Here is a 20,760-nt window from a genome sequence, read left to right as displayed (position 1 = left end):
TCTTTATCACCATATCCTATATAGACCATCTTTGAACCTAACCTTCGTAGGGACAAAAAAAAAGTTTCATCCCCTTTTGGAGACTATATCGACAGACACATACACGGACACCATGTATATATGAGCGGAATGATATTAAATAATAAACCACCAAAAAATAATGACACCATTCTATGCTGATGGGTATAAGAAATAAAAAATGTTATCAAAAAGTGTTAAAGCAGTTCACTCGATTGCAAATTGCAATTGCAAATTTTGCCCATGAACATTCCACTAAGGAACAAGGGCAAACTTCTCACATATCAATGAGTGCAGCCCGATTCAAGTTTAAGCTCAATGATAAGGGACCTCCTTTTTATAGCCGAGTCCGAACGGCGTACCGCAGTGCGATACCTCTTTAGAGAGAAGTTTTATATGGCATAGTACCTCACAAATGTTGCCAGCATTAGGAGGAGAAAACTACCGCTGAAAATTTTTTTTCTGATGGTCTCGCCAGGATTCTTTCTTCTTACTGAGTGTATTTTTAGTTTATCACTTTTGATTGTATTGATGTTTATTTTAATATTTTGGATAAAAAGAATTCATATCTCGATGAACCCTTATAAGCCCTTGTACAGACCTCAGCATCAAAATACTCAATATGTCGTTTTAATGCAATTTAAATATTTTCACCATATTTTTTTTTTTTTTTTTTTGTTTGGGTAAACATTGCAAAGAAGTAGAGATCCTTGCGTATATAAAAAAGAGAGAATGAAAAGTTTACTTACAATTAACATTTAACGTGGCTGTGGTTTCCAAACGTTCTCCCTCGTTCATGGCACGATTCCAAACAACACATTTGTATTTGGCAGCATCGTCCTCGCGACGTGGCACAATGGTTAGTGTTGCATTGGTGGGTTGATCCTTTGAGCCTCCTTTAAGTACAGCAGCTTGCAGCATTGCATTGCTGCCGTCACGATACCAGCTGTGGAGGAAGTTACAGAAAAACAAAGATATATATATATATACATGTACAGATAGATAGATACGCGAAACGTGAAACGGAAATGAAACAAAAACATGAAAATTATTTCGTTTTTCATTTTTTCCCCATTTTTATCCTTGTTTCATGCAATAAAAACATGATCAACACAAAAAAAGACAACATATATATAAAAAAAATGAAAAAGAAGACGTAACAACTTCAAAATAACAAGACTTTTGTTGTTTCGGTTATGCTATATATAGCCAGGCGGTGGACGGGGGCCAACTAGAGCTGCTGCTTTGGCCCATGTGAATGTGCGGGGAGTTGGGTTGTTGAGTGAGAGTGCGAAAGCGGCATTTGCCAGCAAATGGACACTTTATCATCATCAGTGCAAGCCCAAATAGCCCGACTATTCCTGGTCGTTAATGCTGTTGTTACTTTTTGTGATATCCTTAAGTGGCATCATTCTGGTTTATTTGTATTTTCCATTTGCCTTCCTTCCTCCTCTCTTTCGCTCTTCATTTGCTATTTATCTGCAGGACATGCTTGAATGTGTGTTTGAATTAAACGTTTCTTCCAAAAGGGGAAGGGGTTGAAACTTTGTATGCTCGTATTTTTGGCAAAGCCATCATCTCCATGACTTTGGTTCATTTTGTTCTTCGCTTGTGGGTGGAAACTTCCGTTTAACATAACTTTTAATTTCTGTTCAGTTTCGGATAAATGAAATTTAATTGTCGTTTAAAGTGACCATGAAAATTTACTAGTTGAATATATATACATATAAAATTGGAGGACGTGAAAATATATAAAAAAAAATGCGAAATTTTTAAAAGCCTACACCATGTGGAATGTATTCCAACAATAAAAGCTGAAGATTTGCTTCAGCTTCAGGTGAGGTGTTATTTTGAATCACCCGGTATTTCGGTAGCTGTTAATCGATGACACATGGCAAGTAGAAACTAAGCCATTATTAAAAATTGAACGATAAAAGCTTAACAAGTTTGGTTAGGTTGAAAAGAGGGCGCGGATATTAATCCGGCTCATGTCAATATTGACATTCACCTAAGCCAGAAATCGGTTTGTTGTGCGATCTAATTACTAAAAAATAACCTCGAAAAAGAATATAACAGTTAGGAATTAAGCTCCGGTAGCCGAGTTGGTAGCGTGCTTGGATTAGCAGTGCAGGGGTCATGGATTCGATTCCCGCCAGTGGTATCACAATGGACCTAAAATTGTCTAAGTGAGTCTGAGTAAAAGGTCTGCCACTCTTACCTAACCTAACTTAACCTAGGAATACCGCGCTACTTACAATATCCTTAATTGGTTTCCACACCACGCCCCTAAGTTGGTTCATGCCTGGTATTGTGTCCCCATCTAAATGACCGTGTATGTAAGCCGCGAAAGCGCGGGCAATGATATAGGAAATGCTCCAACGCCTCATCATCTTCCCTGCATAGCCTACACATGTTAGCACTTGGTGCTCCGATTTTGCATAAGTAAACTATAAAATACACCCCTCAATTTTATCGCCACTCCTATGGGTTAACAGAGGCCACTGTCACGCAGAGGTTGTGATATCCGCCTATGCCTTGCAGGGCTTCATTATAAATACCACCCTTGCCTCCTGCCAGGCTTTCCGCGTATATGCGAGTGCACGCTGTGAAAATAGTCGGCCTCCATCTGCAGTAACGTCGGAAATATTCCATCAGGTCGAGTGATTATAGCATCCGACGTGGAGTACGGTGGAGCATACCTGGCATCACTTTATCTGCCTTTCGACTCTCCGACACCGCCATCCACGTCGGAGCTGCAACGGCTGGTGAAGAAGTCAAAACAGAAAGGAATTAAGGTACTAATAGGGTGCGATGCGAACTCTCACCACTGGTTTACATTATACTGAGCGAAAGCGATGCGATCACAAGATCCCATTTATTTAGAAAGGCAGAAATCTATAACCCAAAATTTTAATTTTTCAGCGTATAGACCGATTAGGACCGTACTTGGTGTAGTTTTTGGAAATCGTAATGGTCACTGCATACAAAAAAATAACAACCAAGTTACTACTGCGGCTTTTAGGGACTCAAGAAATCAAATCGAAGGTCCCATATCCAAATATGAACCGATCACGCAATGCCCAACAATCTACATCAAAAAGAAGTATGTTTATAAAATTTCAACCGATATCGTGATTATTACAGACAAACACGGACAGACATGGCTAGATCACGCACATCATGGGAACGCACATCGAGGAATGACCAAAGAACCCACATCCTATGGTGGTGAGTGTAAAATTTCCTGTTTACTAAGTTAAGCCCGAACCGATTGGCAGCTTATCACAGATTAACCGATCAATACCATCGGAATCGATTAAAAAAATGCTCCTTTTTTTACGCTCCACCAAAAGATGGGGTGTACTAATTTCGCCATTCTGTTTGTAACACCTCGAGATATTCGTCTAAGACCTCATATATATTTTTGATCGCCATGACAATTTAAGTCGAACTTGCCATATCACTCCGTTTATCGGAAGCACGATACATTTCGAAAGAAATTTTGGATACAAACTTCTTATTAATGTAATTTGGTTGACATTCTAAATGGGCCAAATCGGTCCATGTTTAGATATATATACTTCTTGAGCCTCTAGAAAGCGCAATTCTTATGTGATTTGGTTGAAATTTTTCACAATGATTTCCTTATGACCTCCATATACCTGATATATCTCCCATATAAACCGAACTCCCGAATATACTTCTTGAGGTTCTAAAGGTCGCAATTCTTATCCGATTTGTCTGAAATTTTACACTATGACTTTTTCTATGATCTCCAAGTATGATCTGAATCGGTCTAAAACCTGATTAGCACCCATACAAACCGATCTCCCGAATATACGTCTTGAGCCTCTGGAGGGAGCAGTTCTTATCCGAGCATATTAAAAATCCAAAAGCGATTTCTTGTTCTGATCTCCCATTATCACTCGTTTTTTAGTTTTTACCTATGAAGAGAAACCGTGCAAAGACCCTATCCATGGTGGAGGGTTTATAAGATTTGACCCAGTAGAATGGACAGTGTCAGATTCATCTCAATAGCTAAACTTCAACAAAACGGAGTGTGATTACTACAGGTGAAGTGATGGGCGAGGATAGGTAGGACATTGTATACCAGGATCAACTTAATAGGATCCGAAGTCAATATATAGTATATAAGGTTTTCTATGCCCACCTCCGTAGCATGGAGGTACACTAAATTAGTCGTTCCGCTTGTAATATCTCGAAATATAGATCTGGGACCCCATAAAGTATATAAATATTATCTCGACGTTCTGAGACGATCTAGCCATGCCCATCCATTCGTCTGACCGTGTTTCCGTCTGTCGAAATCACACCAGCGCTCGAATGAATAAAGTTGTTCGCTTGAAATTTTGCACGGATATTGTTGCATGTCCTTGCGGATTGTAAATGGCCAATATTGGTTCGGATTTGGATAAAGCATCATATATACAGATTTCTCTACATCTGGAGCCACTGGAAGCCGCAATTGTTATCCGATTTAGTAAAAATTTTGCAAATAATACTAACGAATATAACTCCATTATTAACTGGTCACCCGATTAGTCTTCTACGGGCCCAAGGAGCTTCAATTTTTGGCAGAATTGGCAGAAATTTTGTACGTAAGTATGGTTGAAATCGGTATATAACCTGATATATAGACCCCGGTTTCTAGATTTGGCATCTTGAGTCACTGAAAGCCGTAATTTTTGTCCGATTTCACTAAAATTTTGCATGCAGTGTTACGATTTGCAACAAATGTACCGAATAGTGTCCAGAAGGGTCTCTAACCTAATAAGCTTACATACAAACCGATCTTTCTATTCTTTCGGCTCCTAGAAGCTTTATTTTTTTCCTGGTTTGGAGCATAATTATGCATTATAACTAAATTTGTTTGTGTTCATTTTAAGCAGAGTTCATGATGGAGGGTACCCATGATTCGGGCCAGCTGAACTTTGCACGTTTTCACTAGTTGAATAAGGTTTTTTGTTATGTAGAATAATTTTTCCTGTGTACTTCTCCACAACCGCTCGACGACATAAATAGAAATGCAACTTTATTTCGCTAATGACTCTGCAACAAGAGCAACAGTTGAAACATCAAAAAATTTACTTGTTTTGAAAACTTTCGGCAGTTATTAAAAGTCATAACCGAATTAAGTGCAGGAAGGAAGAGAAGGAGAATGTTTAAAGAAGCTAAAAGGACAAACTATGAGGTCAACTACATTAATTGCATAGTTTTGCAGTCGAACTTTTGTGTAAGGAAATAAGCACATGAGCTATGTGTGATAACTTACTGAAGGTTACCAAAACTGGGACTCTAATGGTATATCAACTGCCATCATGGTTCAAAGGATGTTTGAGGCATTAACAATTTTATCTATGTGGAAGCAAAGAGAAAAAAGCGAAATATAAGTGTAAACTCTTTTTTGCTAGAGAAATTGATGCTGGAGTAATCCTTTTTATGGCTAAACATAGGGCTTATCATAATGAATGTGTACGCTAAGTGTTGAGAAAGTTCCTTATTGTTCAAAACCTATAAGAAAAGCAAAGCGACTGGATTTTAATGAATAAGAAAAAGGTTCGAATCTATAAATTCATATGAAGAAATGTGAGAAAACTTTTGTAGTTTAAAGGAATTTTTCATATTTTATGAGAAGAGCGAGAAGAGGTTTACCCCTTTGCTGTCCTTGGCTATAATAGACGTCTCAGTCATTGTGTCCGTCATGACAGGTCGCTATCTGATCGAAAAACATGCTGACAGGCTGAATGTAGCAGTAACGACTCTGCAGAACCTCTGAAGACGCCGAGGAAGAGCAATCTATACAACATCTGCCGTGTGTGTCCTACACTGGCAGTCGGAAAGAGTTCTACTTAATGTTCTCATTTCTTTGAAAACTTTTCTGATTAAGCGGCCATTTGAACCTAACATAAACTATGATAAGAGCGCTACATAAGAAGAGAACACAATTTTCATCGCCATGTGGCCCAACCTCTCAAAAAAAATAAATCGGGAGGGATCTATGTCAAAGCGTAGACCGATATCACAATATTGTCTGCCAGGAGGATTTGCCCAAAACTTTCAAAATATGGTACTAAAGGCGGCTGACCAATATGACCCATTTTTAATACCATCCATCCTTGAGAAATAAAAAAAAGTCTTTGAAATTCTACGTCAGCCCTTAGATCATTGTTTTCCATTTAGAAAGCTTTATCCATTGCAGGAAAACATTAGTTGAGAGGATAATAACTAAACAAGTACACCAAATTTTTCGCATTAAAGTAATCCAGCCATGCTGATGTGACAGACGCAAATGTCTGGTGAATGACATAAGCCATGCTGGCGCGGACAAATATGCATAATTCATACTCAAGACATCATGACGTATCTTCCTTCTCCTATCCACCATTCGAACAGTTAAAATTATAACAGTTAAAAATTCTTTTACATTGTAGGCCAGCTCCACATCTCCACTTTGCTTCTGTTTGCAGTCCTTGTCCAGCAAGGACTTATTTCTTCATTATCTTCGCCTCTTTAAGCTCTTTTTGCACTGCCCGCGGAGACAGTGGTAGTAAAAAAAGAGAACGAAATTTATGCCATTTATTTAATAACACATTTTCGAGCGGGAGCATCATAAGGGAATTAAGTGCCAAATTTATTATGCAATGTAATTTCTTTTGTCGTCGCTGTTGCCTTATTTTTAATTTTTATCATATCATTCTCACTTTACAACATAAATTAAATCCGCTCGTAACACGTGTATGTATGGCAAGACAGCGAGCCAGCCAGCCAGCCGATGGGAGAGGCAGAAGACAGCAGAAAACTCTGGTTAAATCGAGAAGACGCAAATGCTTTCGAAGAGCCATAAAAATACATGTCTCCGTGGTGGGGGGTGGGAGGGGGGCAAGTGCGGTGCAGCTCGGCACACACTCCCACAGCTCACAACAGCTTCATGGTTTGCATGGCTTTTATTTCAATTAAATGACCACGACTTAATATAAACCCAAACGACGCACCAGCTTCGCTTTGGGCCTGCAGCCAGCAATTCCATCCAAAGGATGTCTGAGATTGGGCGGCGATGTATGGAAGGAATGCTTTTTGTGTACTTACGTTATCATTGGATCGGGTGAACCGCCAATACTACTGCACGTCAATTCCATGCTCTTATCTTCGGTGGCAATTGCTATGTTGCCCGGCGATATGACGGGCGGATGGGGCGGCGTGAGCACGGTCAAGTTGTAAAATTCCTGATGCACATCGGCACCTGTGCCTTTGGCCTTAATGCGGCACTCGAAACGGCCATTGTCACGACTGTAAGAGGCATTTTTAATTTGTAAATCGTAAATGCCGCTCTTAGGACGAAAATCAAGTCTGCAAAGAGAAGGAAAAGAAGAAAAAACATGAGAACGAACACCAAATGAAAATCAGTTAAAATCAAAATGCCATTAAAAGCCACCTTCAACAGTGGAGGTGGCGGACGGATATACGCGCTGATAAGGATACAAGGTTACAAGTGCACCGAAGACCAACCAGTCCATTCAAGAGCTGGCACAATGTACCCAAGAGATAAGGATGATGGAGAATGTGGAAAAGTGTAAAGGGGAAATAAGAAATGGGAAAAACAGTCCCATCCCATATAAAGAGAACAAAAAAACAAACTCAAATTGGAATCTCAAATTCCTTCGCCGACATTAAGCGAAAATCTCTTGAAATTGGTTTGAGTTTTCATTACAATTTAATTAAGATACCAAAAAGGACCACATCTTAGCAAATCTTCTGTAAGAAATTAAGTTTCGTCCAGAGCCGGATGGCTACTCTACGGCAACAAATTGTTCATGTATTTTCTGGAACACGATAAAATCGTCCGCACAAGCAAGCAGCAGCCAATTTAAATTTGTTTATGCCCAAATTCCGCCTAATTGTTTTTCTACTTTCTGGCCATTAACATGGCGGTAGCCTAGCAACGCCTTCAATTTTCTGACAACGCCAATCATAACAAACATAATTGACAAATTATTAGCATTGTCAAAGTTCTATTGAGAAGCTGCCATATAATTTCCTCCTCATCACGACGCACAGAGATACAGCATTATCTGTGTCTCCTTTATGGCAAAGATGGCGAATAATTTTTGGATGTACTCGAAATAGACAAACATCCGTTTATTGCTTAGAAGTTACCTTAGAAACCACTGCAAAAGAAACAAGCCGATGGAAAACTACAGCAACAACATACAGCACGCATTAATATACCTATAAATTGTCAAGTGTCCTTGGAAGTTGTAGCCTATTTTTCATGCTGTGCCCCCACCAATTTCGCTTGTTTTCCAAATAGCCCTATTGTTTTTGGGTCATGTTGTGCTTATTATCCAACAAGAAGATTGGAAAAAAGAAAATGCCTGAAAAGTTTTCGAAAGCTAGACGACGGCGATGATTTTCATAAAGTTAATTTCTGAACAGCATGGCCACAAAGCATGAGTATCCCAAAAAATATTAGACAAATTCTACAGCCTTGGTACCTTGTTTGCAAAAAAGCAACATTCAACTATTTTTAAAGCAACCTTTGAACTTTTACAAAGATTTCTATTTATTTTGTTGCATTCCCTCCTCAAATTAAGTTCGTTAAGATTTTATTGCCAACACCACTGTTGCTGTCTAGGGCAATATGAATAAGTGCATTTGGATGCAAGTGGACCCAATTTAATAGTGCTCTATTCCGATGCAAACAATTTTAGTGCAGAAACTAGCGCATTTTCGGTGCGCTAGCATAAAAGGTTACTTCCTCCTCTGCATAGAAAGTTGCACTCCTGTACGGAAGCATTGTTTGTGGCAGAAACAATAGAACATGTAACGATTTTAAAACGAACATGGGATTAATAACAAGTAAGAGCGTACTATGTTCGGCCGGGCCGAATCTTATATACCCTCCACCATGGATCGCATTTGTCGAGTTCTATGCGCAGTATCTCTATTTAGGCAAACAAAGAATATAGAATACGAACTGTTGTGCTATTGGAGCTATATCAAGTTATAGTCCGATTCGAACCATATATGAATGGTGAACATTGTAGAAGTCATTGTGTAATATTTCAGTTCAGTCGGATAAAAATTGCGCTTTGTAGGGGCTCAAGAAGCAAAATCGGGAGATCAATTCATTTGGGAGCTGTATCAAGCTATAGATCGATTCGGACCATATTAGACACGTATGTTAAAGGGCATGAGAGAAGCCGTTGTACAAAATTTCTTCCAATCGGATGAGAATTGCACCCTCTAGAGCCTCAAGAAGACAAGATCTCAGATCGGTTTATATAGAAGCTACATCAGGTTATGTACAAATTTGCGCCATACTAAGCACAGTTATTGGAAGGCATAACAAAACACCTCATGCAAAATTTCCGCCCAATCGGATAAGAATTGCGCGCTCTATAGGCTCAAGAAGTCAAGATCCAAGATCGGTTTATATGACAGCTATACCAGATTATGGACCGATTTAAATCATACTTAGCACAGTTATTGCAAGTGATTGCGCCCTCTAGGGTCTCAAGAAGTCATGACCCAAGATCGGTTTATATGGCAGCTATATCAAAACATGGACCGATTTAAACCACACTTAGCGCAGTAGTTGGAAGTGATACCAAAACACCACGTGCAAAATTTCAGTGAAATCGGATAAGTATTGCGCCCTCTAGGGCTCAAGAAGTCAAAACCCAAGATCGGTTTATATGACAGCTATATCAAAACATGGACCGATTTGAACCATTTACAATTCCAACCGACCTACGCTACTAAAAAGTACTTCTAAAAAATTTCAAGCGGCTAGCTTTACTCCTTCGAAAGTTTGCGTGCTTTCGACAGACAGACGAACGGACGTGGCTAGATCGACTTAAAATGGCATCACGATCAAGAATATTTATACTTTATGGGGTCTCAGACGCATATTTCGAGGTGTTACAAACAGAATGACAAAATTAGTATACCCCCATCCTATGGTGGAGGGTATAAAAACATATCGGTAAAGTCTTCATGATTTCTTTCTCCATTCTGTGATTTTATAAGTGCTGCATTTGCTTCTGTTCTTTAATGAAAAGTTCATGGCCAAATTTGCAAATGTGCTGACTTGCATACATACTGGAAGCACATCAAGTGGGAAATTGCTTTACAATTGCATCTGTGAATTAAGTCCACCAGTAGCACTAAGCGAATTGAACTTCCCTTACCAAGTTATCGAGGTGGTAGCGTGCTCAGATTACCAGTGTAAGGGTTGTGAGTTCGATTTCCACCAGAGGCCTTGGTTTGTCGCTAATGTGGTATTAAAATGGACTTAAAATTGTCTAAGTGAGTCTGTAAAGAACTGCCACTCTAAACTAAGCTTACCTAACCTACATCAATTGAGAGATCAGTTTTAATAGAGGCTATAATGAAAAGAGATCCATCTTTTGGTAAGACTTATTTGGCTCCTAGAAGACGTATATATGAACCAATTTTGCTGATACACAAGCAAAACTTTGCGAACTTATGCAATCGGCTAACCAAATCGTCTAGGGAACTGATGCTGAACGAACGTTGGACATTGGTCTACACAACGCATCCAACAAAATACAAATTATTCCTTTTTATACCCAGCACCAAAGGTATACCCCCCATATACTAATCTAGTCATTCCGTTTGTAACAACTCGAACTTTTGATCTGAGACCACACAAAATATGTGTATTCTTGATCATCTGGACATATTTAGTCGATCTAGCCATGTCTACCTGTCGAAATGACGATAGCGGTCGAACGCATAAAGCTAGCTGCTTGAAATTTTGCACAGATTTACATGTTATTGATATAGATTGTTGGGGATTACAAACGGGCCATATCGATCCAGATTGGGATATAGCTCCCACATAAACCGACCTCCCGATTTGACATATTTAGCCCCTAGAAGCCGCAATTGTTATTCGATTGGGCTGAAATTTTGCATGTAGTGTTCTGTTACGGCTGCCAAGTACGGTTGAAATCAGTTTATAAGCTGATATAGCTCCCATATAACCCCATCTCTCGATTTGACATCTCAAGCCTTTGGAAGCCGCAATCTTGGTCCGATTTGCATGTAGTGTTCTGTTACGACTTCCAACAACTGTGTCAAGTAGGGTTGAAATCGGTCTATAACCTGACATAGCTCCCATATAAACCTATCTCGCGATTTGACATCTTGAGGAAGCCGCAATTTTGATCCGATTTGCATGTAGTGTTCTGTTACGACTGTGTCAAGTAGGGTTGAAATCGGTCTATAACCTGATATAGTTCCCATACAAACCGACCTCTCGATTTCACGTCTGGATCCCCTGGAAGCCACAATTCGAATTAGCTTAAATTTGGGACGTGGTATTTTATTTTGTTTTAATTTTACCAAGAATCCATGATGGTGGTTTTTACTATTGCAGTTAAGGCCAGATTATGCTCTCGTAAATATACCGTAAATGTAGGAAAACGTATCAGCTGTTCCGTTTTGCTTTATGACAAACGATTACCATGCAAACGATTACCGAACGTCTGTTGACCGTAAACGGAAAGTAGAATTCAGTAAAAACAAAATTTTACGTTCCGTTTTCGGGTCAGGTACTACAATATGAGGTTTAAGGAAATTCCAAAACAAAAAATGAATGTTGGGAAAACTGCTATTCTCCCACTCTATTTCTCTGTGGCATTTGTTACAACTTATTATACCCTCCACCATAGGATGGGGGGTATACTAATTTCGTCATTCTGTTTGTAACTACTCGAAATATTCGTCTGAGACCCCATAAAGTATATATATTCTTGATCGTCGCGACATTTTATGTCCATCTAGCCATGTCCGTCCGTCTGTCTGTCGAAAGCACGCTAACTTCCGAAGGAGTAAAGCTAGCCGCTTGAAATTTTACACAAATACTTCTTATTAGTGTAGGTCGGTTGGTATTGTAAATGGGCCATGTCGGTCCATGTTTTGATATAGCTGCCATATAAACCGATCTTGGGTCTTGACTTGACGACGTGTTTTGTTATGATATCCAACAAATGTGCCAAATATGATTCAAATCGGTCCATAACCTGATATAGCTGCATATAAGCCGATCTTGGGTCTTGACTTCTTGAACCTCTAGAGGTCGCAATTATTATCCGATTTGCCTGAAATTTTGTACGACGGATTCTCTCATGACCATAAACATACGTGTTTATTATGGTCTGAATCGGTCTATAGCCTGATACAGCTCCCATATAAATCGGTCTCTCTATTTTACTTCTTGAGCCTTCAAAGGGCGCAATTCTTATTAGAATTGGTTGACATTTTACACAGGTCTCCAACATATAATTTAATTGTGGTCCAAACCGGACCATATCTTGCTATCGCTCTAATAGCAGAGCAAATGTTTTCTTATATCCTTTTTTTGCCTAAGAAGAGATGCCGGGAAAAGAACTCGACAAATGCGATTAATGGTGGAGGGTATATAAGATTCGGCCCGGCCGAACTTATCACACTTTTACTTGTTCTTAATAATAAAGGTTAATTGGGTAGCCCATAATGGCCAGAGATGGCCAGTCTGACCTGTTGTGAAAAAAGTGAGATATATGTGATAACAAGAAATTACAAGAAGAGAGTAGGGGTAAGCGACAATAAGGCGCTATCGTATTTGCTAATTCATGTTATTACTATGTCGTGAAACTGAGGTCTATTCAGGCATTCCACACACTCCTCAACGCTCTTCGGCCTCACTGTACTCGAAATACACATAGTGATTTCGACCCGGCTCGTGATGATTATAAGCCCTGCATCAGTTGAAACTCTGAGCTCCAATTTGTTTGGTGTTCATCGTCTTTACGATAAGCTCAGCTGATAGCTACCGGGCGTGTTCACAGGTTGCGATTAGTCAAAAGTTTTGTATACGGAGTAACTGCATTTGAAGTCGCGGAGAGTCTCCGTGAGTGGCCGGGCGGCAACTGCTTTTGCTTAAATACTGAGTGCCTTTGGTACTCGATGTGACAAGGCGATCTATTGGCGTCTTTTAATAACCAATGGCCATATTGTTCCCGAGGCGATTGGTGACCGGAACGAGCTTGAAGAGAATCGCTACCTCTACATACAAATGCGGCTACAACTTCATCTACAATAACTGATTTCGAAAACTGTGAATCCCTTGCCAGAATTTCTTTTGCGTCTATCGTTATGGCACATAGCTCTCCTTGAAATGTTGTGTGTGTCGCAGTATGGTCCCAATCCAGTCCCTGTCTCCTGAAAACTTCCTCAGTCTGCCCACCGCATCCATAGTGTCCAGAAGGGAAACTTGGCGGTATTCCGTCTCCCCGTGTGGCTCAGGCCGGTGACTGTCGACCCAACTCCTCGTTGTTAAATGCCCTCGCAATATTCGAAAAGGCCGCAATTGCGTTCTCGTTCAGTTGGGGAGATGTCTCGAGATCAAGCATCACTGCGTGGAGGGCCATCTGCGCTTGAGTTATGCCTGAAGTTCTTCGATGTCAGATCTCTCTCACCTTCAAGTCTTTTTTTTGTAAAAGAAATTGTGTTGTTTGAAATGTCAAATGCTATATTTGGTAATAAGCATAATGGCCTCTTTACATTTACACTACATTTACGAGAGCATAACCAGGCCTTTATATCTGTTGTTAAATTTTTTTAATATAAAGTAACTTGTCGTAGCAAATAATAGTTTTTGGTGTTTTTTAAGATATACAATATGATAATTAAATCACAGCTTTAGGCAGTAGAAACCTTGTGTAGTTAACTATACAGAAACATAATTAGCCAATGACGTTCCATAATTCCAGACGTCACAATCGATAAGTTTGATAAACTTTTTTTATCCTTTAACCAATATTTTGCTTGACCTATTTATAATGATAAGATACAGAGCACATCATTTCTCTATATTTAGTATTTATATAAAGCAACCAAACATCATATAACCATTTTCTTTTTATTTTTTTTTTTCCTTTGAATTTCTTTAAGCTTCTGCAACATCAATTAAAACAATCTTTCATTGGATATTTGAAGGATGCGTTTGCAGCACATGCTTCCTGCCTGCACCTACGGAGAAGCACTCAAAGACCTAGTCCTAGCATTCAATTAAATGCATACTGTGTTCGTAATTGCATCGTATATGAAAAATGCTATTTCAAATATTACAACAGAAATTTTGTTATTTTTTTTATTTTTATTATTAGAAAAACTTCGATTTTTACGCATATCGATATAAATCCAGACATGTTTGTATTCGACATGTTAAGTCTTGAGTATTGGTTTGATAAATTGCCATTGAGCAAGAATAAGGACTGATACTCAAGAAAAAAAGATAATGATATATGAAATTGATTTCCTTGCAGATAACGACTTCAATAAAATAATGCTAAAACAATTTATTTTTATGCCTACCAACTATTACTATGTGCACAATGTGACAAATCCATAGAAAACCAGTAAGGAAGGACAAAAGTCAGGCGGTACCGACTGTATAATACCCTATACCTACCCGATAAGTACAATATGGGAGCGACATCCAATTTTGCCCACAATCTGACGAACATATATACAGGAGCTATATCTAATTCTGAAACGATTTCGACCTAACTTCTCAGATAATGTTTTTGTCGTCGAGCAAAGCATTGTGCAAAATGTTGGCAAGATGGGCCAATAAATGCGCTTGCTGTGACTCCAGAAGTTAAAATCGGGCGATATGTATATATGAGAGCCATGTATAAATCTGAACCGATTTCCATGAAATTCACCAGTAATGTCGAGAGTCAAAAGAAAGATCATTTTATTGCAATATTACTGAAAATCATATGGGAGCTATATCCAAATCTGAACTGATTTTTCCAATTTCAATAGGCTTCGTCTCTAGGCCAAAAAACATGTCTGTACCAAATTTTAAGACGATCGGATGAAAACTCCGACCTGTACTTTGTACACAAATTAACATGGACAGACGGACAGACAGACAGGCGGACAGACGGACATAGCTAAATTGAATCTAGAGTGATTCTAAGTCGATAGGTATAATTATCAATGGATCTATCTCTCTTCCTTTTGGGTGTTATAAACAAATTCACTAACTCATAATACCCTGTACCACAGAAGTGGTGTAGTATTTCAAATACCAAACGAAATAAATTGATTAGCAAATTCGAAATAGGTAATAAAATATTCCATTCACATTTTGGTGTTTGGGCGTTATATATACAATATATTAAAGTTTTCCAAAAAACAAAGAGAAAATTTTTTAAACGCATAATTTCCATTTTTTCTTTTTGATTCCATTTGGAGGCCACCGTAGCGCATAGGTTAGCATGTCCACTCTGACGCAGACGCTGGCGAGACCATCAGAAATAAAAATTTCAGCGGTGATTTCCCCTCCTAGTGCTACCAACATTTGTGAGGTACTATGCCATATAAAAACTTCTTTTACAAGGCCGTAAGTGCAACATTCGACCGATATTTTTTTAAAAAGTATTCTGTTTTTTTGGTATTTATCACTAATATAACATTATTTCACTATATTATAAAGGTTGATAAAAACAGAAAATACTCACACAGAAGCAAAATGGCGCTTGCGTTCTTCTTTTACAAAAGCTTTATCGTGACTTATAGTTTTTACCATGTCGTCACCGACGTGGTGATCCAATTTCCAAAAAGTTAACGGAAAACTGGAAAAATAGATCCTGAAAAAATACAGTGCTGCGCAAAAACTTTATCCGGTGTTAATGCTGCAGATATTGAGAGACTAATCGTAATTTACCGATTTGAATTAGCCGAAGAAATTACAAGAAGAGACTATCGAGAAATAATTGAGCTTTCGATAATATTACTTTGTGAAGACTCAGATTATACATTGAAGATTCGACCACTAGGTGCCATGCATCAAGCGATGTGGCTGGAAAGAGCAATTTACTTTTTAAGAATATAACTACTAAGTTCCCATTTCGAAATTACTGACACAGAAAAACAATCGTGACCAAATTTTGTGAGGATCGAAAGTTTTAGCTAATACGGTCGTATAAGTGTTAATCGGACGATACATATATGCGGGAGCTAAATTTAAATCTGAGCCGATTTGAATGAAATTTAACAGATGTTTAAAGATGAATAACAAACCACTCCATACCAAATTTTGTGCAAATCGGGTTAAAATTGAGATAACTACTATATATATACATATTATTTTAACATTTCTATTTCGGCATTGTGGGCAATTTTTTGAAGCCACTGTAAGCAGTTATATAGATGAACACAAGCTTTGGAGGCACTAATATCTAACAATATCAATATCCACGTTGTCATAGCAGATGATGAATCTTAGTGGGCGGTTGTCCTTGTTGCGGCAGGAGTTACATAAACTCCGGGCAATGTTGAAAAAAGAGATTCATATTTTTTCCAGTATGTCTTCAAGCATTTGAGAGCTTTTGGATAGTCATTCAGAGCTACAGATAGTTCTTCAAAATCTTCAGCGCGAAACAATTGTCCGAAACCAAACCAATTATCAGCCCATGAGTAAGAAATGAATAAACAGATCTTACGCAACCTGTTCCGGGTTTCAGGCATCAGAATAAGCGCAAGAAAAGCTAGAATGGCAGGAGAATTCCAGCGTGCATTGCAGACGTTTGGTATCTGGTAAAATTTTAAAAGATGAAATTCACTCCTCTCAGTGAAATGGCGGAAGACACGAGTGAGGTAGAAAAGAAACTTTGTATCGTTTCTCCATGAGCCCTTTTTTTAATATTAGTTTTAACATTTCTTAAATTACTTAAAAGAAGCACTCGATGTTTGGTGATGTAGTCGATCCATAGAGCTGATCGTCCATGGCAACGCGAAGAACGCAATCCATCCCATGATGCTGGAAACTGATGAACTGGGTGTGCGGTGACCTTTCTCTTCGAACATTTGCTGCAGTCGAACTAAAACTCCTGCCTTTTTGCCGGTGAACCCCATGGTTGAACTCATCTTACACATTCTGGAGTCCTTCTACGATTGTTTGAACTTTTCCATCTTTTAACTTAAGGCGAAGATTTGACAAGAACCGTGATGTTCTCTTCCACACTAGCTCATGGCATATAGTTCTTGAGCTATTAAAACGGTTAATCGCTCCACATTCGCTTAATATAATATCTTGAGCCGATATGGATATTATTGATTGTTCTTTAATCCATAGAAATTTAAATATATCACTAATGTAAGTTATCCAAAGTTCGACTCGGCTGAACTTTAGACATTTGTATATGGCTAAAAAAAATGGTGGTGCCATAGTTGTGTCTGCGTCTAACTAATTGCAACTTCCCAGAACTTATTCAAAAATTTGTTTATGTCTGTTTCTGGACAGTCCACAGAATAATATGTTCTTGTCTTAAGTGTGTAGGTCCCATTGTTACATATATACCAATTTATTGCAATATATAAAAATACAGCCATACTGTGATGTTTTCTGCAGCTGAAGGACATGCACTTAGAAAATATTGCACACTATAGGGAATCAAATTGAACTGTTTCAACAGTAAGTTCTATGCACTTAAGATGAATCGAGTAATTACGTTGGCAAAGGTCAATAGAAGAAAATTAAACTTTCCACAATGAAATGCCTTTGAACTTTTTTCCTCTGTAATGTTAATTTTATGAAACCAGGGTTTTCTGGTTGAACAGGTATGAAGACTTCATGTCGTCTATGACCATCTATAATTGTTTTCACAACCTTGTATACATTTTGCATTTAGGATATTAAAATCGCTTATTTACATATTGCAAATTGTGTTTGCTTTATGTGGTTAGGAACAGTTTCCAATTTTTTATCCTAGGCTTACAATTGAAATTTTTTAGGATAAGTACAAAAATAAAATTGAAATATTCATTTGATAGCTTATTTGCTACTGAACAAAAGAAAAATGCAAGCTACAAAACATACAGGAATTTACAGAATGACCTTAAATGGCACAAGAACAATAGTTATAACCTATCAGAGCTGGCCAAACAAAGTCTCCTCTATGTCGGCATAGTATGTTATTTTAGTTTGTTGAAATATAGTTGTCACCGTAATAAAAAATGTTCGTTCAGGTTAACACGAATTGGTTTAACAAAGTGTCATTGCATTGTAACTCAGAAAATGTTTTGACCTTAATGCCATGTCTATATTGCTTTGTTTTGCTTTTGTCGTCATTTTGAAAAACTTCTCAACCGTTCACACTAGTTGAGATGTTTTGGAAATTGCACTTTTTCACACTCCAACATAAATGTTATGATGCACTATTGTTAAGATTTATTTTCTCTTGCTTTATCTGTAACATTTTGATTTTATACCTTTTTTTTGGAAAAAAATAAATTTAGGCATTTTTTTGGGCTCACGTGGTTTGAATGACTCGATTTTGTGGCAAAAGTTAGGAATTCCGTGCTACTTACAAAATCTTTAATTGTTTTCAATATCACTCCCCTAAGTAGGTTTATGTCTGGTATTGTGTCTCCACCTAAGTGCCGGTATCTGTTAGACGCGAAAGCCGAGCAATGACAAAGGAAATGCTACAACGTCTCATCATCTTCCCCGCATGTCCTACACATGCTGTAGAGTAGTGTAGTGAGCTCGTAGTCCTATGTGTCCCGTTATGATACCAATAGCTATACTGACCTCCTTCTTAATTCCTTTCAGTGTTTTCACGATCTGGATCCCCCCGATCTGGATTCGCCGTCCTACCGACCGTTTCGCTGTTCCACAATGTTGCATGCGCATTCGTCGCCCATTCCCCTAACTCGGACTGCATCGACTCGAAAGCCCTCGGGTTAACCAAGTTTATTGACGGCAGTCTTCTGGCCTTCACCGCCAAATCGTCTGCCCTTTCATTTCCCCTTACTCCGTTATGGCCCGGCAGCCAAACGATGCGGATTTTCCCATCCTCAGAGAAGGCGTTAATCCCCTTCTTACACTGCAAGACGGTTCGGGACCTTACCGTCCTGGTTGTTATTGCCCTTATGGCAATTTTACTGTCGGTAAAGATGTTCACACTCGACGTCCTTGCGTTAGCACCACACCACTTCACGCATTCCGCGATCGCCCGGATCTCCGCCTGCAGGACCGTATTATAGTCAGGCAGTCTAAAACAGACCTCAGTCCTTGCATTCTCAATGTAAACCCCCAGGCCCACTCTGTCCACTAGCTTTGGTCCATCCGTGCAACATGATCTTCCAGATGCCAATACAAGGGTTCCGTCAATCCAAGACTGTGCGGATGGCAGCAGTGCGTCGCACTCGACTTCAAGGTTCATCTCTGGTATCCGATCGGAAACCTCTTCCCTTCCTTCCAGGTTTCCTATCGTCGCCTCGATTATACCGCGATGGTACCGCAGTGGCTGCCTCACACTTAATCTGTATGTCAATGGGTCAGATATCTAGAATAGTCTCCAGCGCCCTAGTGGGTGTGGTGCTCATCGCTTCGCCTATGCATGTTCGCTGAACCTGTTGTATGGTCCTTATGTTGCACTTTTTCTCCATAGCAGTCCACCAAACTGCTGAGGCGTAAGTAGGTATTGGTAGGTAGTCCACTGTTCAGCCAGTGGACTATCCTCGGATTCAGGCCCCATTTCGAGTCGTTTAGTAAGTTTAGTTAGTAAGGGAAATTTAACCTCCTAGAAGCATTTCTGCGAACAGGTCGATTAATGACGACGCCAAGATAAAGAAGTTTCTCTCATAAGACCGTGTCCAAACTGAAACATTAATATACGAAATAGAAGTGAGAGCAGAGATAAAGAATGGCATATTGGGGCTTTTGATGAAAATGATTTTACTCAGGATACGATGGGATTCACAGAGACACCGGAATCTGGGTATAACAGGGTTGATTGAAGGTTCGACATTACAGAAGTTATGAAAAGGCAAGCCTAGAGGAGCTTCCAACCATTAAAGTCACCCGGACGTGATTGGATTATTACGGCGCTACCATAGAAGGAGACGGAGATTATATGGCGCCCCATCTGGCCACTATTTTCAAAGCGTGCCTTGGACTTGCATATCCTCCGAAATCCTGGCAGAAGGCAAGGGTATAAAAACACCCAAGCTCGGGTAGGCTAGTTATACGTCCCTCTTCTCAAAACCATAGAACGTATTGTGGATACCATGATAAACAGCATGACATCCAGAGAAATGCTCAAATACAAATAGCATGCCCATGTCAAGGGAAGGTCGTTGGAGACTGCCCCGCATGAGGTTGTGCATAAAATAAAAGAATCCTTCGATGTGAAGACGTACACATTGACATCGAGGGGGCTTTTAACAATGTGCGGACCGACACACTGAAACCGGGTCCTTTTGTAACTGGATACACCATATGCTAAGAAACAGACGAAAATAATGATAAATTAACTAAACGTATATGATTTGTCATCTCAAGAGCCATTGTCTTGATTTCTTACTTTTAAGAGTCAGATTTCGATTTTCCACACTTATTGATCGAAGTAGAACACCTCGTGGAAAATTTTATAAAGATCGTAGCAACATTTAAGCTACTGCAGTACTAATGACTGATATCGAATACAAATTATATATGTGTGTTATATCTTAATCTGATCCCATTTCGATGAATTTTTATATCCTCCATTGTAGGATGGGGGTGTACTAATTTCGTCATTCGGCTTGTTACTCCACGAAATATATGTCTAAGACCCCAAAAAGTATATATATTCTTGATCGTCGTGACATTTTAAGTCGATCAGTAGGTCCGTCTGCCATTCGAAAGCACGC

The 20,760-nt window shown here is 39.0% G+C and overlaps 1 protein-coding gene across 3 annotated transcripts in view; it reads right to left on the bottom strand.

Annotated features, from left to right (window-relative positions):
* The window catches only part of LOC106084285 (hemicentin-2), a 518,476-nt gene that overhangs the window by 176,971 nt on the left and 320,745 nt on the right, over positions 1-20,760 (bottom strand). For all 3 annotated transcript variants that reach the window (XM_059364753.1, XM_059364755.1, XM_059364754.1), the window contains exons 4-5: positions 7,126-7,386; positions 768-964 (exon numbers count right to left, since the gene is read on the bottom strand). In XM_059364753.1, the coding sequence (XP_059220736.1) occupies positions 768-964; positions 7,126-7,386 (458 nt within the window). The remainder of the gene's footprint in view (positions 1-767; positions 965-7,125; positions 7,387-20,760) is intronic.

This window comes from Stomoxys calcitrans, chromosome 3 (genome assembly GCF_963082655.1).
Source record: "Stomoxys calcitrans chromosome 3, idStoCalc2.1, whole genome shotgun sequence".
Classification (NCBI taxonomy): domain Eukaryota; kingdom Metazoa; phylum Arthropoda; class Insecta; order Diptera; family Muscidae; genus Stomoxys; species Stomoxys calcitrans.
Note: the sequence above shows the minus strand (reverse complement) of the source record. Positions and strands in the feature narration are given on the sequence as shown.